The sequence below is a fragment of the Parastagonospora nodorum genome (genome assembly GCF_000146915.1).
Source record: "Parastagonospora nodorum SN15 chromosome Unknown scaffold_3, whole genome shotgun sequence".
Classification (NCBI taxonomy): Eukaryota; Fungi; Ascomycota; class Dothideomycetes; order Pleosporales; family Phaeosphaeriaceae; genus Parastagonospora; species Parastagonospora nodorum.
This window is the reverse complement of record NW_001884551.1, coordinates 121,172-143,592: the sequence shown is the minus strand read 5'-3', so window position 1 is coordinate 143,592 and position 22,421 is coordinate 121,172. Positions and strand designations below refer to the sequence as shown.

Below are 22,421 nucleotides of genomic sequence, written 5' to 3'. Positions count from 1 at the left end.
ATGTAAGCGTCTAGGCATATACATATTAGCTCATGCTTACGACGATATCAACGCACGAGCGTAACACTTGCGGGATACCTTGCATACTCACATCACAAACACCGATTGTCCCAGAACAGCTTTTGTGGCTAATATCTGTGCATGAACTAGGTTCACATCTCCGCAAAGATCCGAGGCGAACTCACGATAAATGAAACACTTCTAGTCTACAAGGGTCAATAACGTACCCTATATACACGTAGTCGTCAAAATGACCAACTATCTTCGAAATGAAATGGCCAACGTCTTACTGAAGAAGTCCATCCAAAGAGTCTCCTTTTTGTCTCAATCTGTTATTGATTCAGAACATTTCTACGACCCTATCGATCTATTGGCTGATGCTGTCCGTATCTACGCATCAACACCCTTTAATGGCGCTCATGCCCTAACGGTCCAAATTACAGCTTTACCATTTTGCATCCCAAGCTATCGTGACCAGATTTTTTATTGCGTCGATGCATCCTACGCCAAATGCTGCCACGAAATAGAGAAGGAGGACTTTGTGCTGTTTCTGTACACATTGGCAGAGGAACTATATCTTCAATACATGAGTCATCATTCTTGGAACTTCAGAACCCAGCATTCTTGGTTAGTGCATCTTTCTGTTAATCTTTGCTTTGTTCAATTAACGGAGGCTCTATAGGCGGCAAATTCAGGTTCCTGAGCAGGTTCGACAGACACATTCTAGCTGTCTTGAGAGATCCTCTTTACTACTCAGACATCTGATTACCGAAGATGGTTTCCAGAACCTCACAGAGCAGCATCCAGTTCGCAACCAGGACGACGGCAGTATAGATCAGTATGCTATTTGCTTCCAGGATGAGACCAAGTCGAAGCTCAGCTTACACCAAGACTTCATCTCCAGTGCCACCTCACCACCATGTCCATGTTCAACCTCTACGCAAATCCAGAACGAGTATGCAGCGGTAACCATGAGCTACTCTGGTGGAACTCCAAAAGTCCAGCTCAAGAACGAAAATGCGATCCTGGAATTAGCCGACGAGTTTCTCCGAAACCTTTCAAGCACGAGTGTAGCCAGCGCTGCAACAGAGTTGGTCGGTTCTCTCTGCAAATCAGATGCTGTCTGCTACAATGGCAATGGACTTACACTGCGAGCATTTGAATGCTATGTCTCGATAGCTCGACAGTCAATGGCTCAGTTAAAACATTCCTGTTTCACACGGTATGTTTCATTATGCTTTTTCCTGATCTGGGAGAAATATGCCTGTAAAGCTGGGAAAGCGGGCGCGAGAGTGGTAAGTATTCATCCCCGACTTCCATATTCGTATACATATTCTGGAGACTAAACAATGCAGATCAATGAAAAGATGAGAGAAGCGGGGTTTTCAGGAAGCTCGAGGAATTTGAAAGCCTTGCGCGATGAGACAATATTCATCAACCAGCTTGTTGCTTCTGTAGAAAGCATGCATGGGATTGGAATCGCATCATTGGTTTTGTATCACATCTTCGGTAAGATTGTGGGATCTAGCAACACTGACATAAAACTAAAAGGGCACAGAATCATCAAACTACCACCGAATTCGACTCATGAATCGGTATGCTGAGACAAAGAAGAGGCTTGCCATCTGGCAAATTTGCGGAAATCTCAACTTGGATGTTCAACTTAAAACGGAATTGCCCGAGTTGCGGATACAAACGCTGATACTGGAATATATGCCAGATCTATGGTGAGGCTCTCTTTTCTTCAATATTAGCGATACATCATTAACAAATTATAGTGTCACTGAAATCAATACAGCAATCAGATATTCAGTCATAGACCCTATAAGTACGTCTAAGTCAGGGGTACAGTTATCAGATAATACAAGTGAAGTTTACTTCTGAGCAACTGTTGCACAATAGCTGGGTGACTAAAGCGTGTTGCTTTTCGGACAGTCGAACCGGGCATGTGCCTTGGTTGTTGTCCGATAAAGTTTGTTTTAATTTTTATCATCCCGTACTGATGGTTTAGCTGGTCAGGCTGCATCTCGTGCGCCTCTTTAATCCGCCATTAAGCATATACCTTGTATAAAGCAACGTGCACCACCTACACCTCTGCTTGTAAGATGGGGTCTGACCTGCGTGGGACATTCTGCAGCACATATTGGACTACTTCGGTAAGTTGACGAGGTTTCGAAACCTGCTGATATGCATCGGATTCGTGGGGTGTGGCTGTCCCGGAGTATCGAGTTTCAGTCAATATCCTCCTCATCCCATGAGCTGCAATTGATCCGTAGGTGGCCATCTTGTTTGCGCAAAGCTCAAGCATCGCTTGATACTCTGCAAGAACTTCCTCGTGATCTCATCGCTCATGATGTGCGCTGCGTTCTTGTCGCTCTCATGCAATTTCTCTCGTGCACTTCGCTCGTGTATACCCACCATGGTGACACCGATTGGCCAAGCAGCCTTGCCGATACTGAGTCTGAGGTACCCGTCGTTCGCGTCCACATAACGCCGTTCTTGCGCTGCAAGCACAATCTCCACTACAGGCTCCAAGATGCTATCAGGAAGCTCAAATTTTTCCATCTTCTTGAAGAGCGGACGCATGTTCTCGCGCGCTTGCACCATGGCGGCATATGCTTGCTGTCCCTGGTAGCTCTCTATAACGTCCCGGTCTCGACGAGCAAGCGTAACGTCCCACTCCTTCAAGACCATGGTGAAGTAGCTTGCCAGCTGTCTGAATAAGAACTCTCGTCCTTCCTTATCGGTAGGTATCTTAGGGTTGATCTTCATGTCTTTCTCTGGCACAAGTTGTAGGGTGGTGGGTATTGGTCCGTCGGTCGTGATTGCTGCCAGATTGTCCGCTCCGACACGCTTCTTGTACCGTCGCAAGCGTTGCTTATGTGTCTCGCCAAACAGTCGCGCTGGTTCCTGGAGAGCTCGCAGCTTTGCGACCAGGTCTTCGTCCTCAATATCCTCATCTTCTGGTACCGGTGTGCCGTCCTCCTCTCCTTCCTTCTTCCGTGGTGGCAGATCAGGCAGACCCAGCCGCTTTCTTCGCTTCCTTTCCTCGGCATCCTCTTCTTCCTCTCTCAAGCGCCTCGACTCCTCTGCTAACCGCCTCCGCTTCTCCCGTCGCTCTTCTTCTCGTTCTGCCTCATCTTCCTCAGCTTTACGTTTGCGCTCGAACTTCTCCCGCCGCGACCGCTCTGCCGCTTCCTGTTCGGCTTCGTAGGCAGCCTGTCTTTGCGCCTCGATCTCGCTGCGCTTGAGATACTTTTTGTCGTGCGAAGTTGGTGGCGTCGCAGCTTCCTTTCCCTTCTTGATTTGGGCGGACATGAGCTTTGCAAAGTCCATGGTGGCGAGCTGTTGCTTTGCTCGTGCTAATTGGACGGTGTTGAAGTAAGGAAGGAGAGTTGCGACGTCAAGATTGACTGTTCGGTGGATAAGTTTCGCCGAGGTGACAGTCGCGCTAGTGGGAGCTCTCCGCGTCTCGTCGCGTCAACCTGAGTTCCACCCACTTCAACTTTACTCACTTGCCAAGCTCCCAAGGACAAAGCGGAATACAGAGATCAAATTCTCTCGCCCACGCGATCACGATTAGACCCCTTACGCGACTGACCGGACTACTACGTTTGATCACTATGGCGGCTCACGCTGCCCACCAAAATCGACAGACAGACTACGACGCCATTCCTGTTGCGCTTGTTCTTCAAACAGGGTGCCTTTCACAGGTGAGACTCAGTAAACCGCGCGCATGTGGTGCGCATATGCTAAGAAATGTAATGTTAGACTAGACGAATTTGACCCATCACTTTCCCCGACCTCCCCACACACCTCCAAGATCTACACATGGCAGAGTTGTTTCCTTACGGGAACTATGCCAACTGCTGCTATCAGGCAATTCCTTCACAACTGCCACAACCATACACTGGATCGCGCATCGCTTTCCGACTCGTGTACCCTGACATACAAGGCTCAAATCGGCCCGGCGCACCGGGACGCTTCATTTCAAGAGATATCGGATCTGTCATCATAGGCGCAAGGACGAGGAACGATGATGCGGATATGGAGGCTGGATGACAGTGCAACCGTCGCAGAGGCGCTCAAACAGCTCGACGGCGACCCAGATCGAACTATGGGAGACGTGAAGTTTCTTATTGGGGACTACGTTGCTTGCGCTGTACTTCCTCCACTACCAGATAGCGGTGTACCAGCAGCACCTCCACCGGTCTCAGCGCCCGGCAGAGGAGGACCACCGACTGGACCGTACGGCAGTGGTAGAGGCAGAGAGAATGGCTTCAATGGGCGTGGCGACTTTGGATATGGTAGAGGAGGAAGAGGAGGAGGGAGTATTTGACGACCGAAGAGATGATCGAAGACTCAGTGGAGGTGTGCCATCGGGAGAATGGAGAAGAGGCGAAGCACCACCACGACCAGCGACCCTGGCTTCGGAAGGGGACGAGGGAGAGGTGACGGCGGTGACTGGCGGGGTCGGGGAAGAGGGAGGTGGTAGTCGTGTGCGTATTCTAATGCAACGGACCGTTCACACTGGTTCTGGATACCTTATAGTTGCTGTACAGTTTCTCAGACCGTTCTCCCAGCTGTGATCGCTGCAGCTGCGAAATGGTGCGATGCCTCGCATCTCTCGACTACCCGCATCGCGACTGTAGTTTCACTTTGACATATTCTTCAGGAAATTCGACACCTGCACCGTTCAAAAGGCCATGCCATCAAAGGCTCGCTGCAATGATTAGAGCTTCTGGCCCCTGTTCGATTGCTGGACTGCACAGTATCTTTCGTGATCCTAGCTGGCTCACACGTTCAAACTCGAGATCATTACTGCTTTTTTTGGATTTTCAAGCGGCGATACAGTTTCTCTTAGCCACCAGGCCGTCAGATTGGCAGTATTGAAGCAGCAGCGTTGGGTTCCGTACGATCTTAGAAGCTCCTCAGAAACGAACACACTTTACTCTTCTTCGTCCAGCAAGTGGCCTGTCCTGCTCTGCTTTCGCGCACAAGTCGATGCGCTTGAGCGAATACAGGGATCACTGAAATCGATTGGAGAGAAGATTGACGTGTGAGGTCGATACAAAACAGCTGTTTACTCAACCATATCATTGGGTTCAAGGCCAGGAAGCAGATCACCGGCATGCTCGCACATGTGGCTGCCATCAATCCATACTAGGTAAACCCGTCCAGCACCAGAATTACAATATGCTCCATAAGATGAAGCGACGCCCAAGTGACACCTCTCTACCTGATACAAACTCAGCCCAGTACCCCGCATGAGACAGAACAGAAAGCATGCCGAGAAGTTGTTGAGAAGGCTCAACTTCCCTGGTTTGCAGAACGTCGCCGCAGTGCGCAGCAAGAAAAGATGGCGCCAAGTACTTGGGTATTTGTGGAGACAAAGAGAGACCATCGCGAACATTTGCTGGACCACCTAGTCAAGCGCCGATGATGCACTGCTCTTGGGTTCTACGTCCTATCATTTCACAGTACTTGGTAATTGTTCTTTCACCTCGGCATGTTCCCGTGTTCCGGCATCCCGCTCGCGATTTAGCCGGGTGTATTCTTCCGACAAAGAATATGTCAGCGACAAGACAAGGTATGAAACCTTAACTTCAATACTACTTCTTGCCTCTTTGGAGTCTTTTCGCGAGATTGAGTTGACCGCTTCTATTTTCTGCCGTCGCTTATGCCTGCAATCGAAGCTCTTTACAATGAGTACTGCCCAAGAACGTTAATGAAGCGTTTGAACATGGATACCATATCCACTGTTGAACCTCAGCGTCGGTAGCAAAGGCGTTAGGCCATCCAATTGCAACAGTTGCACGATACAACATGCATTTCTTTCTCATTTTGGGCAGGTCGAGGTTATCGGCCAAGCCCGAGGTCGACGAACCACAGTCCAGTTCCAGCTTGACAGACAACAGGCAGTGATCGAGGCGTACGGGCGGAATCGGACATCGCCTGGAGCTACTACATGCTAGACATGAGTGTACTAGCAGCTTCCACAAGTCCCATTGAAGACTGATCGACACCTCTTAGTCGCCTTTTAGCGCTTAAATTACCCGACGTACAAGGCGTCCACATCCCCTACTTCCACCGAGGAGGCCACTTTCAATAGTCGGCACAACTAACAGCCCGTTTTACACAGCTTGCACCAACTATCGCATCTTTCGTTCGGGATGTACCTTGTTCCTCTGCGTCCCGTGAAGACGACTCATGTCTGATAGAGTGGGAGAGCGCCCACTTCACCATTTGCGCTAGCGAAGATCCCAAGAAAAAGATCTGGACGTTGATTTCGACTGGAACTGATATCTTCTGACGTCATCGAGTTTCCTGGCTACCATGACGTTGAAGTTTGAGCATGGATGTCCTCGGCCATACCTGCCATCTCGCATGGACACGTCGTGAAATCACCTGGGTACCGTACCCGCAAGTGCGGAACATCTCCACGTTTTGTCTTCCGTGCATCTATGGGACTAAAAGCGACCTATCACAGTGGTGTGAGGACAGGATATCGCACGTGACTTGAAGCTCATGCAGGTGACAACGCCTGCTCGTCACTTCTGAACTGTGCCACGTTAGTCCCCGCGATTTTTCGTCCGACATATACGTAGAGCATGACCGTCATTTGTCAGCTTTGAGAAACGTTCCATAAATCATACCACTGAGACCGTTCGATACAGGCTCGGCGCTTACGCTTCGAGAATCCTTGATAACGTCCAGGTTGGGACTCCTTCAGCACCCAATCGGGGAATAGGCTCGTCTGGCGCGCGCCTAGGTTGCAAGTCTATGCTTTGAGGCGTCTGTTCGAGGCGGTTCTTTATGGCAAATACTGCGATTGATCAGAATTGATATTCACTATCCAGGTCCGTAGGGCTCCCGCATCTGCATCGCTGTTCCTGTTCTGTAGACATACACAAAAGACTGGATCATAGACCCCACATGTTTTCGTGGGTTTTATTCCGCGGTGGCAGACGATGTAACGCATGTTGCTCCTGCTAGAAATGTGATCTTGACCTGGTTTTGGTCATTTACCAGGTTGTGCCACACAACAGAATTTATGACTGATGTGAGGAACGAAGCATGGCGGCACGAGGATCCTCACAACTAGGACAAAGGCCCTACAATAGCGCCAAATCCCAAGCGCGCCTCACGCATGGCATTATAGCCGCGCGATCCGAGAACTTCAAGTGCTGTGCCGCACGGCAACCCGAGTCGGATCTACACTCGTTCGTATCTGCGCACATTCCAAGTCATTCTTCGTTCGTCTGGAAAGTTGGCTGACTCTACACTTCAGTGAAAGCTTCGTGACTTTCACCATACAGTTCAAATGCTTTTCGACGTGTCATTTTCAGTCTAGCAGAAGGCAGCTGTCAGCACTTGTCGATTAACCTCATCATGTACTCATCGAGGCTCACATCTTGCGGCGCAATCAGCACTCAGGTCCTTCAACAGCCTCGCTAGTCAAAGACGCGAGATTACCAGTTCTTTGGGTCTTTAATTTGTTCGTTGACGTCGTCCTGCATCCTCGAACAGCGCCACTTTCTTCAAGGCTACCGCAGCAACGCAGACTACTGGTCGTATGTCGTTGCTTACAGCATGACAAGCGTTTCGTCTGGCCCAGCTTCTCTTCGCTGTGCTAAAATTGTACAAAGTAAGGCACAAAGACAACGTAGAGCCAACAGTGCTGCGCTGAAACATAGCAAATTCAATACTCCAAGGATAATTCGAGCACAGCCCTCATGCATAGCCAAAGTGCTGGCTTGACCCCTGCATCCTCGTGCGGTGGTGCAAATCGTGTGGCTGTCAAGCTCTACCACTTCTATCTTGGTTGCACACACGGCGTCCATGCTCCAGGGCTGCTTAGACGCTACCATGCTAGTGTGTATATCGCGTTTGTCAAGATCGCTCAGAGCTCCAGCCCACATCCTCTGCTAGTGTTGATACGTGTTGTTTCCTGCAGATCTGAGCCTACTCCGATGCAGCTCAACTTCTGCGCCCCACTTGTAGACCGTTGATCATGCGAAATCGGGGCATACCTGCATGAGCAGCCCTTGTCTGGCAGATTGTCGACGATGATCGAGATTCTAAAGCGATGAATCCTCTCGTTCGAATATTGGGAAGACGAGTATTCGATTGAACGATTATCGAAGCTCAAATTTGCTTCATAGAACGACTTGACGCTGCAGGGCAAGCACATCTCAAAAGAAGATACCTGTACACGTCTACTGATAGATCAGGATGTCTTACTTCTGCAGCCCTGGTTACAAGCTATGGGATAAAAATCAGACTAGGAAGAGACAAAGCCCATCCTAATCTCGTGTCACTACGCCGCAACCCCACATCCACTTCCACTTCCCGCTCTGTTCATTGTTCGCTGCGCTAAGAATGATCAGGCAGTGCAATTGAGGCAAAATAGCAGCTCAATTTGGGTGCGGCACAGAGTAGTTGGCCAGGTACCGGATAGCTGGTTCTGTGTCATTTTCGTGGCCGATTGCATCCTTTCACAGTGCGGCGCGATGCGACAGATGAGGTGCTCTCGCTACCGAGCCTCGTGTATTTAAGAGCAATCCCCCAGACTCCAGGTGTTAGCGTCAAACTTCGTCGACAACATCATCTTCCCTTGTGACCATAAATCTGTTCGCTATCAATTGCTATCTTTTCATATACGAACATAGTCTCGTCGACATCAACATGTAAGTACATATCTCTTCGACAGCCAGCCAGCACAAATGTTCACACTTTATCTAGCGTCAGCTCTTCGGATAGCCATGGTTTTACGTGGAGTTCCGCCATTCGGTTCGAGTTCATTCCACGATCAAACGATGCCTGTCGGGCCCCATCCTCCTGCCTCACAACTTGTTGACGACAATCATCAATACTCGTTCTACGAGACTTGTCCAGCGAGCCCGCCGGAGAGCTATGTTCAAACACAGGCTTCGACAGAAATTGTGTTCAGTCCTTGGTTGGAACTGCCATCTACTAGCCCACTATCGAGGACATCCTCCCTGACGGGATCCGAGTATGTTCCAACACCACCATCATTCATTGAGCGCCCGCCCATACCCACTTTCCCCATGATGGATCATCAACTAGAATCTTCATCGGACTACTTGTTCAGGTATACCAACTACCTCAGGGACCAGGAGCTTGCATGGCGACAATATTTATTAAGCGATTCTGTTTCGCAGCCGCCTCCCCCAAGGACGCCTTTTCCTGCATGGAATCCGGCTAGCTACGAAATTGCATCCGTGCATGCAATGGAATATCACAATCAGCCCTTTACGAACAAGATGGTTCCCTCATTTATCCAATCTACACCAGAGACACGCAAAGCCGGATGTCGCAACCCATGCTCCATGCCTTCCTACACAGAGAGTGGTACGACTAGCAGCATATCGGACAGTGACGATTCGGAGTCTGAAGACGACAATTCAATCTACAGCAAGCGTGAACGTTCCCGATCAAACTCAGGATCTAGTCGCGGAGCCTCCCATAGAGTACCTGTTCTCAAGCTAGGCAAATGGGACATGTTGAGCGACCCTTTCAGTCGACCTCAACCACGCCACTATGTTTGCGGACGAATCGAAAACGATGGGCCCAATGAGCGTCATTGTCGTAAAAGTTTCATGAGACCGGAGCATCTTCGCCGTCACATAAAGACAGTACACGGCGAGGCCCGCGACTATTTCTGCAAACTTCCACGGTGCCATAGGGCCTTCTCGCGCGGCGACAATCTCAGAGAACATTACTGGACTCATCTCGAGCGAGGAGGACGTGCTGGGAAGAACGATAAGATGAGTTTCGCGGAGCTGAAGGCTGTACTTGGACCAAAGGAGAAGAAATTGTTGCGCAGGCTAAAGCACAGGCTCTCTGATCACCAGGCGAAGCTTTCTGGTCACCAGCTCAAGATACGCAGCAAGCTTTAATGGGTGGAGCATACAGATCTGGAATTTGGCATGCGAATTGTTTCTCGATGTTAGTTTGGATTTGGGGATCTGTGTGACTGACGTGCTCATGCATTTTTGGTCGGTGCAAGATAGTACAGTAGCTGGGAACCTAGTAAATGAATCAATAAAAAAGAGTGCTCATGACATCTCGCCGTTTTTCCTACGCGCGACAAGCATCTTCATTGCAAGTGATCATCATCTAGTCATTCGAAGTTAGGTCCATAACAACGGCGTGGAAGTCACTGGCGGATTTATGACGAGAACTCACACGTCTAGAATCTAACATCAAGGAAGACCGAGGTCCTGTCCCATGTGCGGCGTGGTCAACAGTGGAGGCGAATGTCAATCTCCAGCCCCTCCCTGGAAGAGCTAGTAGCCTCAGACCCTGGTGCGCTCCCTACTAGAAGCGAACATGCGTGGGCGTTGTGCATCGGCAAGGAAATGCCGTCTGAACAATCACACCCTGTATAGAGACAGGCCAGGGTCTTAGCGCGCGAACATCGGATGAAGAGGCACAGTCGAGCGAACGTTGGAGGTTCTGGCGACGCACGGCTATCGCCCAACGTAGCGTGCTCTTGTGGATCTGAAGGATGATGGGAGCAGGGATTTGAAGCCAGGTACCCTAGAGCAAGGAGATTAATGAAAGAACCATTCCAGAATGCCTGGAGACTTTAGGTAGGGACTAGTAGTGATGACCAACAGCGAGAAATCGTTCGCACTGCTTTCCAACGTGGCATAAACTCCTTCAGAGACTACAGATCTCAAAGATAGAAATGGTGACTCGCCAAGGATGCATGGCAATGAGGTGCATAAGTCGTTCACCAACCGACAACAAATTACCGCGTACGATATGTAGGTCGTTCTATAAAAAGCAGGTCTTGCGTCAGCATGGCACATCCGCGCGCAAAGCGCAAGGTAGGTCCGCGGCGCGCATCCCGCGAGTGTGCCTTATGCGCGATGCACAAGTTGACACCACACCTGATCCTGCGGCCCACGCGTTGAAAGTGAAGCACACCAACACTCAGCCTGCGCAACCACGGCGGTTAATATGGCCAATAAGAAGGCTTAGTGGAACTCTAAGCCTACCTTCAGGCATTTGTCCCGGAAACGGTGTAAGTAAGATACCCGTGGATGTCAGTCTCGATCTTGCGCAATGTGGTGGTGGTGTTGCCATGACATCGACGGAATAAGGTTCAGCAGTGCAATGAGACTACGTAGCCACCTCGGCGGTATTCTAGCTCGTGTGCAAGGCCTTTTATGCTTTTGCAAAGTACTTGATAAATTTCTTCTTACTTTAGCTATCTCTTGCCTCTTCTAGGCGGCTAGATTGAATACTGGTAGATTCTGTTTATAGCTTCTCATGCTTAAGAAGCCATATCTAAGTATTAGGAATAATACTAGGTAGTAGATAAATTAGAAGTTTTAGAGCGTTGCACTTTATAAGGTGGTAAGAAGGCAGACAGCAAGTGTGCATAAGGCGATAGGCATGCACTGTTTAGGTAGCCCAGCACTCGCTTACAGGTTTCTAGCAGGGTATAAATTCTCGCCTCGACGCCGTGACCTTGGGGCACCTTGTCTCCCACGTCTACCTTGCCGCAAAAGTCGCGTTTGTGTAGATGCAATTGTTATTGAGAGGAAGAGTGCACAAGGAAGGTGCATCTAGATTGTCGAATGCCTGGGATGAGGCATGGCAGCTATCGAAGAGTCGCGGTAAGACTTGTTGAGTGTGTGCCACGAGCAAAACACGTGGTTGCCGTGCGAGCATGGTGGCGGGCGCGTATCGAGCGGGTAAACTGTGAGGTATCTTCACACTATAGACTGGATTATCATGAGCTATGCGATCGAGCAAAAAGTGACAATGATGCAGGTTGGAGATGTCACTGTACGACGCATTTCCTATTGCCTCCCCACGTTGCGATCACACAGTCAGGGTGTACGGTGGTAAGGAGTAGCAGCAGGCGGACCTCGGGAGATCCCCGGGGCCATGGATGTGAGAAAGCGCTAAGATACTTCAGGTCGGCCGAGGGCACGTGCACAAAATCTTATCGTAGACAAGCTCAGACGTCAGACAAGGAAATAGGGGTGTGATTTGCGATCAAGCGTTGATCTGCACGCTAGTCTTTTTCTTGTTCACTGTTTGACCCCTGAGATAAAAGTTATGCTCGACGCAAACCTCACCAGCAACGTTCCAGATGATCTCTGCGTCTCGAAGCGCGTCATTCACGGCTGGAGAAATCAGTCACTATCGGTGTCCCGTTGACCCATCTCACAAAGATGGCAGAGTCTTACGGTATTCGTCAATGAGACATCCGGCCCCTGGGCTATCCTTCAAAACCTGATCGTTAGCCTCAATAATACGACGTTTGCCCGCGCCACGCTCCCTGCTAGCCCAAGACCCAAGATGGATAGCTCGTCCAAAAACGGATCCAACTCCTAATCTAGTCAGGCACACTCCACTCTCCGCCCATTTCTTCGGACTCGGGAAATGAGTGGCTCGTATAGGGCTCCTACTAAAGACTGTCTCCCCAGAGCCAAGAGGGCTTTCTCTCCCCGCACGTCTTCCAACTCGCAATCTAAACAGTACACTCGTTTTTTGACATTTAGTTAATACCACATTCTTTAATACTTAATAATGTCTTCCATCATCCGCAACGCTCTCGCGCTCAGCGCTATCGCCGCCGTCGCCGTCGCTCAAGGCCCTGCCCCCAAGCTCGACGCTCCCTGCGCTGATGCCGTTATCTTCATGGCCCGCGGTAACAATGCGCCGTACCAGGACTACCGCACCTTCCCCTTTGTCGACGCTACGTGCGGCAAGCTGAGGGCTGAGGGCAAGACCTGCGACTTCATCGAGGTTGTGTTCGAGACCATGATGAACGGCGACTTCTGCACTCAGATTGCTACGGGAGTCCGCAACGGTCAAGCCCAGATCACCGCTTTCAACAAGAAGTGCCCTTGCACGCACATCATCCTCAACGGCTTCTCTCAGGGCGCCTGGATTACCGGAGATATCCTTGCTGGACCTGGTGGATGCTCCCAGATCACTACCGGTCTGGACAGAAGCTCGGCTCCTGGTAATGCTAGTAAGTATTCTTGACATCACGCAATCGGACCTGGGACTGTGCTAATTGATAATCTAGTTGCTGCTGCTCTCCTCTGGGGCGATGTCATGCACGTAGCCAACCAGCCATACAACGTCCTCGACGGCGCGAGTCTGCAGAAGGACGGCCGCAGCTCCGACTCCCTCGCGCGCCTGAACACCTACGCACCTATCCTGCGCTCTTACTGCGCTAAGGGAGACCCAATTTGCGCCAACGGCGACGATGTCAGCAAGCACTTGAGCTACTTCGAGCTGTACACCGACGACGCCTCGACCTGGGCTGTTGGAAAGCTCAATGAGGCCGCCCCTCTGTGTGCCGCTCCTACCCCTACGCCCAGCGCTTCTTCCACTGCCGGTCGCCTCGTCTGCCGCTGCCTCATCTGTCGTCGCTTCGTCTGTTGGCGTTGCTTCGGTTGGCGTCGCTTCTGTTGCCGCTGCTTCGTCTGCCGCTGTTGCGTCGTCAAGCGCTGCTGCTCCCTCCAGCAACGCCACTCTTCCCTCTTACCCTACTTCTCCTGTTCACCCTGCTCCCTTCCCTGTCCCCCAGTCATACGAGATTGGCTGCATGGCCATCCCGACGATTGAGTATGTCTACGTTTAAATAAGAGTGAGAAGGACGGAAGATGTAGTAGAGTGGAAGTAGTGATAGTAGTAGACGGGTGTGGATCGATTATAGAACTATGAAAAAGAATGACCGTCGTGGTCGACGTATGCGAGAACTTTTTATTTCCGTGCGTGATGAGTGCTTTCCGTCTGCTCTGCAAGTGCGCTGGGAACCCTGGCAAAGTGCTACGACTCGCTGGTATATCTTAACGCTGATTAGGTACCTTGTTGGACGCTTAAACAAAGTGAAGGGAATGTGGTGGCAGAGCGAGACTTGGAGCAAGCCCGGCTGGCGGACTTTGCCCTAACCCCGCGCTCAACCCAAACCCTGCGCGTCCACATCGAGGAATCAGTCTACTCCACGCGTCAGATGAAGCAAAATACCAACGTTGAAGTCCATTGGTTACTGAGTCCTCGGCAGCCAGGCGCCACCTTGTCCTCATCAGCCACCAGACTACCCTATTGCGGCAATCAATACGACCTAACCTCGAGTCGAATTTACCTGCGTGTGCAAGTTAGCAACTGAAAACACACCTGCTCAGGACGAGGTTGACGCGGTGTTGTGTGCGTGCACCCAATCGTAACCTGGTCAATGGAATTTCAAGACCATGTCTTCGCGGTAGACGCATCTTGGGGTTGATTTCTTCCACCTATCTCGAATCGTCACGCGCGATGGAGCGGCTTTGACAGCAGTTCATGCGACAATGCAGAACACTGCCCCACCGAACGTTCGTCACACCATCATCTGTCTCTGTGCGACGTCAGATGGGTTATTATTACCCTGATTCAACTCGCGACTCGACTTCTTTGGAGTGTATTGTAGCGTAGATCGACCTCGTAAGTTCTTTGTGTGTATCATCTTGCCGTGGGGCTGAGCCGCTCCATCATTACTTCGATGGATCTTGTGCATCTGGGCGTAATCTACTGCGTAGCTGTTTCCTGCTACGGCGAACCCAATCTTCAGATTTACGACCCCGTTCCTCATGCAGAAAAGCTGGTCTGCAAAGACCTGTACCAGCCACGTAGTGGAATGGTGACGGAGGATTGCAAAGCCACGCCGCTTGCGCCTGTTCTGTAGGCTTGTTGACATCGGCAAATAAGATGAATTGTTCGTGCGAGCTTCGAGGCGAGCTGTCTCAGTCATTTCCTGTCGTCAAAGCTCGAGAAGATAAGCGGTTCTTGAGTGGAGGATAAAGCACTCCACCAAAGATAGCCGTCATACTGCTGGGTAGATAGACTTGTCTCATATCTCAAGATCGACAGTATGCTCTTCCCAGATTTTGACGATAGGTCTCGTTTGGTTGACGATCGAATAATGACAAACAACAACACCTGACATGCGAAGACTAGTATACTGTCATGTAGCTATCAGGATTCGGCGGTAATTAAGATGGGTACATCATGTCGATACGGGACGGATATGATTGGTGGTGAGGTAGACTATTCCTTCCATGCATTCGTAAAACAGTATCGCTACGCTGCAGATTGGATAGCCAGTATAGCGTCGGCGAATGAATTTAGTCACACAGACCTACTACTTACTGTTAGTAGCATTTGCCAGTGTACTTGACGATAGGAGGTCTCATGTAAGGCTTCTAAAGTCAGGGTGTTACATTACAACCCATGGAGAACTACTGACCCGATGCAGAAATTCTCGTCTTGTTCCATGCCGCCACCTTTTCCATGTCTTCTTGATATTTTTCAGTCGCACTTTGGCCTTTTGTTTTTGGATACTGTGCCTTGACATCAGCAATCATTGCCTCATATGCCTCGAATTTTGTGTCCTTCGCTTCCCATGAATGCTGAAAATGCAAGCCACGCTGATCGTCAAGTGACCAGGCACACAACGAATTTGGCCAGCTGTTCTTTTGTGTCTTCATTGATCCAGACAAATTGAGAATCAGAAATCATACCGCCAGGTTCGTATTTTTCTTGCATGAGCAAGGCAATTCTATAAGTCTTAAAGTGCGCAGACAGATTCTTGATCCTTGGAAGTGAGAGAGTGCTGCAATGATCATGGAGATATCTGTCAATGAACTCTTGAGGTAGTGGGTCAGCTAAAGTTTACAAGAAGGCGCGACGGAGTACCTCTATTCGCGTCGAAGAGTTGGGTAACATCGGTAGATAGGTCTGGTATCTGCCCCAGTCGCATACCCTTCCCCAAACCTCGCCTCCATCCGCTCAAGCATCGCCTTGTACGCCCCAATCTTCGTTTCTCGACACGGCCAGTCACCAATGAATCCATACTCTTTGCCAGAAAGATCATAATTATGGATCCTGTGACTGAATGGTAAGCTCATTCGATAAGGAAAGGCAGGAATACAACGACCAGAGTGTTTGGCTAGCTCTTCATTGACCTTGGGGTCAGGATCGGAGGTAAAGCGAAAAGGAGATGCAGAGCTCACGATATGCAAAGGTTCTGAGCAAAATTTAGATTCGGCAGCTAGTGGAGCTGTACGGAAGTGACTTGTATCGTCCTGCACCTCGCAAACCACGAGCAAGTAGCTCGACACCCCGATGCCATGTCAAACTGAGGAAGTGCCAGAGACTTATCCGGTATCTTGAGGACAAAGAGAACGAAGGAAAAAAACAATGCCGCGGTACTGGAAAATAACTATGCGATCTGGTTTACTGCATCAAACAATAGCTGTGGTGGTAGATGATCGCAATCAAAGAAGTTCGATGAGCTCACTCCAAAAGTCACATTTGCCCTACTTATCAAGAGGTTCAAAGAGGGAGATGTATGTAAGCATTAAAAGATTGCGATCAAGACCCGCCTATCAACTTATTGAACATACTCTTGACACGCCCGACAGGCGACGCCTCTTTCAAATCCATTAGCCAATGTGATGGTGTCGGATTCTCCTGGTAATCGATGATATCCATGCCACTTTTCTCAGAGTGGCAAAACAGCAGCATGAATTCATGTGCGGGCGTCTTTTGGTGCTCTGTGATCGGCACGAGTGTGCCATCTGCACCCCTCACCCACGTAAAACGCTGTCCTATTTCGGTGAGGCCAACTGTTAGATCGCTTGCCGTGTTGTTGGCAAATAAATCGTTTATAGAAGCTGATCAGACACATCTATTAGGTAGATCGGAATTTATTTTTGAGGCGTAACATACGTGTCAGTCCGGCGAGGTACGTTTGGCACTCCTCTTCTGTGAGCGACTCTGATGGCGATGAGGGGCGGGGTGGTGGTGATGGAGATATCTTTGGCCGGGTTGAAGAACAGAGTTATGGACGCTGACGCTGAGAATGGATTGGCGGATGCTTTGGTGTGTGGAAACATGTTAAGAGGCATGTTTGTAACCGGAATTTATACGCAGGTGTCATGACTGATGATTGCTCATAGCCATGACAGCAATGACAGTTCATGTACTGATGACTATTGATGTCGTACGAAGACATTAGCTGCAATTCGCAGATGTTGTACTTGAGTTGAAAGCAAAATGAGAAGTATGTGAACTAGAGCTGCCACTTAATGCCTTGTTCTCTAGAAGGTCGTATTGCATTAGTTACGTCATTCATAGTTCAAGGTATTTGTATCAGTACGACCTCCTGCGTCATCACGTATTCAGATGGAGTCGTAAGTGAACATGAAAATAAGCCCCACTTCAGGCGCAGATGAAGACTTCAGGCGCAGATGAAGTTTACGTAAGAATATCCTACTTCACGTCAAGCATCCAAATTTCGATCACTTGTATGTATACATGTCCCGAGACAAAACCACCCTTGTCATTCTTACAGTCAGCACTCGAACGCACATTTGTGAAACAACTTAGATAAATCAAGAAAACTCGAAGATCTGTTCCTTCCCTACAACTCTTTAGAAAACCAAATATCCAGACCCGGGTAAATCATACTCGCACACGCCCTCAAACTCCACATACTGAACACTCCCTTTGATGACAATACCCAAATTGTATCACGATTTTGAGCGTTTTAATAGTTGTAGCTTTTACATGCTCGGTGTGAGAGATATTTGCTCCCTAGTGAAGCAAATACCACACCTTCTCATAGCACACTAAAACCAACATCAAAACCCACCCAGCCCACTCTCATCATCGTCCTCATCATAATCCCACCCCTCATCCATCCAATCGACCTCGTCCTCTTTCTCTCCACCATCACATCCCCTAATCTCATCTTCTGTTACCGCTTTCCCCAACCCGATCGAGAGTTGCACCCCATCCTCCAGCGCATGATAGCTCCAATCATACTCCAAGTCGTCCAACGCATGCGGCTCATCAGCAGCTCCAACGCGGCATTTGACTTTTGAGAGCTCGACGCCGACAACTTTGCCGCTTGTGGGTGTGGAGGATGTCACGTGCGTGGGCGGGCGGATCGCGCCTGCCGAGGCCTCGGTTAGAGGGGAGACTACTCGAACACTTGTAACGTAGAATAGAGAGGGATGCTGGACTGCTGCTGTGCGAATGGAAGCGTGTGTTTTGGGGTCGTTGCGGAGGTCGTTGAATGATGCCTGGGGGTGGGTGAGGGAGATCTGTGTGGAGTCCTCGTCGTTTAGGGTTACTGAATCCTTCCTTTGGGATATGAATTTCGTAGTCCCGAGCCCATCATGTGCATTTTGTGTGATGATGCTTTGTTCTTTGATGTGTACCTCTGGTTGGTGTTGCGGGCGGAGAGAGAATGAAGGGGCGATGTCGTTGAAGGGAACAGTGACGATGTAGCCAGGTCCGATCGAGTCACTTGGCAGCGGTGTAGGAAGCTCGATGAATGTTGACATGATGTTGATGAGGAGGTTGAAGACAGCAAGGAGAAGATGGAATGAAGATACGACTAAGAAGCAAGGAATTGGTCTGCGTCGGTCTAGGGAGAGAGCACCTGAAGATCACCCGACCACGCCAGAGTTGAGATACTTTAACACTACGCATCAGATCCTCCACATAATAAATGGCTATACCTTGTTGAGCGACGCGCGTAGGAGTGACTACACGAAACACTCAAGTGGTGCACTAGCGGGCATCAGTCGGCTGTCGTCGGTTATCGTTAATAACGCATCATTCGATGCGCCAATTCTCAGCCTGTGCTGTTGCTGCAGGTCCATCATACGTTCCACTATGGGCGGGGAAGCGGTGGAGTCGGCTGATGGTGTGATGTAAGCTTTCAGCCAAGATGATGATAGCCAAGATCGCTGAAAGATGTTCCAGGCGGGGAGAAGCGTTCTCTTTCTTTCTTTCAGAGACGCCTAGCCAAAGTTCATTTCATGTGTATACTTTTGCTGCATGTCGCGTGTCGCGCTACCCGATGTGGATGGTATCACAACATGCCCCACCTTCTTCACACTTCGCCTAGAGTTCGACACTGATCCGACCGAAGGCTATGCGAGGCGCAGGAACGGCCGTACTGATGCTGTGTACGCGAGAATGGAGAGGGTTGAAGAGCGGGTGGAGCGGGACAAAGTTGTGGCTTGGCGATGAGAAGTGGCAGCCACTCAGTGGCTGCGGGCAGCAACCATGTGGGAACACGAAACGGCCGCGATGCTCCCTGCACTGACGACATGTATCATCGCGCTTGTCGTCATATCTGTCTTGCCTTGTTTCGTTGCTTGTCCGCGGCCATTCAGCTTCATTAGAGATGAAGCGACGAAGTGTTCGGCGAGTGCGTCGCGCTCGGAGTCGGGCGGAAAGATGACACTGCCACAGCGGGATGGGCCAGCCAGCGCCTTGATGACATGTGCTTGTGCCTGTCCGGTACACTGTAGAAACGTATACATGTCCACTAATCACCACAACTAACCATGGCCGCAGCAGCAGCAGCAGCAACAGAGACGAATAGCACAATTCCACATACACGGCGGCAGAATGCACTTGCCGATATCCAATTCGCATCTATTGTCGACGACGACCTCACGCCCTCGGAAGATGAATCGCCCGAGGAGGAATTGCTGCAGCTGGAGACGGTCCAGTCGGCCATTGGCATCAGTATAGGAGAGCAGCAGACGCACCTCAAGTCTCCCAAAACGCCGGCTGCAGAGAAGGCCGCCGCGTTGGACGAGACTGACGGTGGCGCTCTTTTTGAGGGCTTCGAGGACCGGACCGAGATAACAGGGCGCAAACCGTCCACCCCACGCATACCATCGTCCGATAGCGAGGGTGAAGGAGAGAACAGTGCTGCTATTTCGCAACAGCAGGCGCAACTCGGCCGTGAGCAAACGCGGGATGCAGACTCACGGGCGCGCCTTCCCTCCCCGTGGCGGGCAGGAGCAAAGACCTTCCAGGAGAGAGTCAGCGACCACCGCTCCCTCTTGCGCCAGAATCTGAGCAGCGGACGGCGACGCGCTTCCTCCGGCAGCTCAATGGGCGAAACTGTGCGCAAGTACATGCCCTTCAACCTTCCGTCTATGCCTAAGACCTACCGCGACATACACTTCAGCCTGCCCAGCTTCTCCGCCCTGTCTCTCGATGGCCAGAGTGCCCCGGGCACCGCTGACCGCAAACGACGCGGGACCTTTGCACACAGCCCGAGCCTGAGTGGCATCCCGCAGCAGGACGGCAGCGACCAATCCACCCTCCATACCCGCAACAGTCCCTCGCAGGACGCCACAACACCGCCACCACAGGCCGCCACAGCACCCATACTGCAGCACGACTTCGGCACAGACAGCGAGTCGACGATAGCTCCCCGGCCGTCGCTCCGACCTTCGACCGAGCGACCAGCGCCTAGATTGCGCCGGTCCAACTCAGAAGGCTCACTGCTTGTCTACCGGACCAAGTCTTTTGCCTCCTCCCTGGGCGACGACAGCCGCTTCGAAAGTGTGCAGGAGCAGGTCAACAGCAGGCTCAAGGCGATACGGGACAGCTGGCAAGATGCCAACTTCAAATTCCCAAGCCCGACCTTGCCTAACTTTAGCTTCAACTACAGGGACGACCGCTTCAAGAGCCGCTACGGCAGCACGGCTCCCAGGCCGCGAGAGACAGACGACGACACCACGCACAAGGTCAGCCTGCGCCCACGAGTGCTGGCATCGGCCTCACTCGGGTCCTCGACGAAGCCAAAGACGAAGCGGCCGAGCAACTCCACTGCAGCCGATGGCGAGACACACCCGTTCTTCACACAGGCTCTGCACGAGCTCGAAGGCGACCTAGTCGTACTCGGAGGCTACCGCGGCTCAATTCTGCGCTCCGCCGAGCCACCCCATCGGCAGCTGTGGGTTCCTATCAAGGTTGGTCTGAACCTGCGCAAGGTCGATCTCGAGGTGCCTTTCGATCCAGAAGCCGACGAGCGCATGGAAGAGACCATAATACCCAGCGGCATGCTGCAACACATCGGGCCGGTCGATATCTCCAAGCGGCTGTTCAAACGTCTTCGAGCATGTGACAATGCCAAGAGTGGGAAGCTGCGGGTGCACGATTATGGCTACGACTGGCGTCTCTCTCCACATTATCTCAGTCGCCGCATGATCGCCTTCCTGGAATCGCTTCCGTGCAATCATCCAAGCGTTCCGCGGGAGAAGCGGGGTGCCATCGTTCTGGCTCATTCGTTGGGAGGTCTGATTACGCGTCATGTCATCAACCAACGACCCGATCTCGTGGCTGGAGTCGTGTATGCGGGTGTGCCTCAGCGATGCATCAATATCCTAGGACCCTTCCGCAACGGCGACGATGTGCTCTTCTCATCCCGCGTGCTGACTGCACAGGTCAACTTCAGCATACGCACATCCTTCGCGCTCCTCCCTCTCGATGGCAAGTGTTTTATCAACAAGCACACCAAGGAGGAGTACCCGATCGACTTCTTCGACCCCAAGACTTGGTCTGATTATCGCCTGTCGCCATGCATGGGCCCTGCGCTGCCACGGCCAGACGCACCCAAAGATGGCAACCTGAGCGTGAGCGGCCTTCTTAACGCCATGTCACAAGCATTACCTACATTTCCGAGCCGCAAATTTAGCATGTCGAAGAGCTCGCAAGCAAACAGCCAAGGGACCAGTTCGTCCGCTGGAGATGCCGTCAAAGGCGCCGCAGACGTTGCTCGGAACGCCGCAGACAAGGTTACCGAAGGCGGCGCGGACAATGCAGGCATGAGCCCACAAATGGCACAAGGGCAAGAATCAACCACGCAACACATTTCCTCAGAGCCAAACCCCGCAACCGCAGTCACAATACCCTACGACAAGGCTGTCGAATACCTCACACGAACCCTCGCCGAGATCAAGCGCTTCAAGCAGGAACTCGACCACATGCCCGCGCACACTGAATCCAACGCCTACCCACCCATAGCACTCATTTATGGCAAGACAACGCCAACAGTTTACGGCGCCAAAGTCGAGTCTCGCGAAGCCATTCCCCGCGCAGACTGCTACGACGAACTGGCATTTGCTAGCGGCGATGGCGTTGTCCTCGCACGTGCTGCCATGGTGCCCGAGGGATACTCCGTTGTGCGTGGCGGAGTCGTGTCCAGCGATCGCGGACACATCACGCTACTTGGGGATTTGGAAGCTGTGGGAAAATGTCTCCATGCCGTCATGAAGGCGAGGAAGGGTGGTGTTGGGATGGGAGATGGGGCGAAGAAGGTGAGGTGGGATGGAGTTGGGTTGGGGCTGGGTTAGTAGAGGAGGGGTATTCATGAGTAATGCTTAGAGTATAATAGAGTATGCCTTTGATGATAATTGAATTATGAATCTATATGAATTATATGATTGAAGAAGATGGTTGCTTTTGTGCTTTTGTGCGTGGGTGAGGGGAAGGGACTGGATGGCCATGGGAGAGAGCGAAAGATGAGTGTGTTTTCCTGTCGATTTCCTCAAGATGTAAAGAGG

General features: G+C 51.1%; 10 protein-coding genes across 10 annotated transcripts; 6 read left to right on the top strand and 4 right to left on the bottom strand.

Annotated features, from left to right (window-relative positions):
- Positions 1-250: 250 nt before the first annotated feature.
- SNOG_01906 (hypothetical protein) lies at positions 251-1,731 on the top strand (the record flags this gene model as incomplete). Its single annotated transcript, XM_001792478.1, has 5 exons — positions 251-552; positions 758-1,090; positions 1,180-1,222; positions 1,356-1,509; positions 1,559-1,731. The coding sequence occupies 5 exons, from the start codon at positions 251-253 to the stop codon at positions 1,729-1,731; spliced, it is 1,005 nt and encodes a 334-aa protein (XP_001792530.1).
- Positions 1,732-2,247: 516 nt separating this feature from the next.
- On the bottom strand, positions 2,248-3,336 carry SNOG_01905 (hypothetical protein; the record flags this gene model as incomplete). The annotated part of the gene is made up of 1 exon (XM_001792477.1): positions 2,248-3,336. The coding sequence occupies one exon, from the start codon at positions 3,334-3,336 to the stop codon at positions 2,248-2,250; it is 1,089 nt and encodes a 362-aa protein (XP_001792529.1).
- Positions 3,337-3,623: 287 nt separating this feature from the next.
- Positions 3,624-4,062, top strand: SNOG_01904 (hypothetical protein; the record flags this gene model as incomplete). Its single annotated transcript, XM_001792476.1, has 2 exons — positions 3,624-3,713; positions 3,880-4,062. The coding sequence occupies 2 exons, from the start codon at positions 3,624-3,626 to the stop codon at positions 4,060-4,062; spliced, it is 273 nt and encodes a 90-aa protein (XP_001792528.1).
- Positions 4,063-4,274: 212 nt separating this feature from the next.
- SNOG_01903 (hypothetical protein) lies at positions 4,275-4,732 on the top strand (the record flags this gene model as incomplete). Its single annotated transcript, XM_001792475.1, has 2 exons — positions 4,275-4,499; positions 4,676-4,732. The coding sequence occupies 2 exons, from the start codon at positions 4,275-4,277 to the stop codon at positions 4,730-4,732; spliced, it is 282 nt and encodes a 93-aa protein (XP_001792527.1).
- Positions 4,733-8,819: 4,087 nt separating this feature from the next.
- Positions 8,820-9,923, top strand: SNOG_01902 (hypothetical protein; the record flags this gene model as incomplete). Its single annotated transcript, XM_001792474.1, has 1 exon — positions 8,820-9,923. One exon carries the CDS (start codon positions 8,820-8,822, stop codon positions 9,921-9,923), a length of 1,104 nt encoding a protein of 367 aa, XP_001792526.1.
- A 2,603-nt stretch (positions 9,924-12,526) lies between these two features.
- Positions 12,527-13,760, top strand: SNOG_01901 (hypothetical protein). Its single transcript, XM_001792473.1, has 2 exons — positions 12,527-13,024; positions 13,082-13,760. Exons 1-2 carry the CDS (start codon positions 12,577-12,579, stop codon positions 13,624-13,626), a joined length of 993 nt encoding a protein of 330 aa, XP_001792525.1. The 5' UTR covers positions 12,527-12,576; the 3' UTR covers positions 13,627-13,760.
- A 120-nt stretch (positions 13,761-13,880) lies between these two features.
- On the bottom strand, positions 13,881-14,273 carry SNOG_01900 (hypothetical protein; the record flags this gene model as incomplete). The annotated part of the gene is made up of 2 exons (XM_001792472.1): positions 13,881-14,076; positions 14,179-14,273. The coding sequence occupies 2 exons, from the start codon at positions 14,271-14,273 to the stop codon at positions 13,881-13,883; spliced, it is 291 nt and encodes a 96-aa protein (XP_001792524.1).
- A 1,985-nt stretch (positions 14,274-16,258) lies between these two features.
- SNOG_01899 (hypothetical protein) lies at positions 16,259-16,946 on the bottom strand (the record flags this gene model as incomplete). Its single annotated transcript, XM_001792471.1, has 3 exons — positions 16,259-16,275; positions 16,443-16,675; positions 16,768-16,946. The coding sequence occupies 3 exons, from the start codon at positions 16,944-16,946 to the stop codon at positions 16,259-16,261; spliced, it is 429 nt and encodes a 142-aa protein (XP_001792523.1).
- Positions 16,947-17,565: 619 nt separating this feature from the next.
- SNOG_01898 (hypothetical protein) lies at positions 17,566-18,424 on the bottom strand. Its single transcript, XM_001792470.1, has one exon. The coding sequence runs from the start codon at positions 18,387-18,389 to the stop codon at positions 17,682-17,684; it is 708 nt and encodes a 235-aa protein (XP_001792522.1). The 5' UTR covers positions 18,390-18,424; the 3' UTR covers positions 17,566-17,681.
- A 979-nt stretch (positions 18,425-19,403) lies between these two features.
- Positions 19,404-22,211, top strand: SNOG_01897 (hypothetical protein; the record flags this gene model as incomplete). The annotated part of the gene is made up of 1 exon (XM_001792469.1): positions 19,404-22,211. The coding sequence occupies one exon, from the start codon at positions 19,404-19,406 to the stop codon at positions 22,209-22,211; it is 2,808 nt and encodes a 935-aa protein (XP_001792521.1).
- Positions 22,212-22,421: the final 210 nt, after the last annotated feature.

Bases quoted from the DNA above. Each gene is read 5' to 3' on its own strand.
- SNOG_01898 (XM_001792470.1), bottom strand. From the start codon at position 18,389: ATGTCAACATTCATCGAGCTTCCTACACCGCTGCCAAGTGACTCGATC.
- SNOG_01901 (XM_001792473.1), top strand. From the start codon at position 12,577: ATGTCTTCCATCATCCGCAACGCTCTCGCGCTCAGCGCTATCGCCGCC. The intron at 13,025-13,081 runs GTAAGTATTCTT...TTGATAATCTAG, and splicing joins CTCGGCTCCTGGTAATGCTA to TTGCTGCTGCTCTCCTCTGG.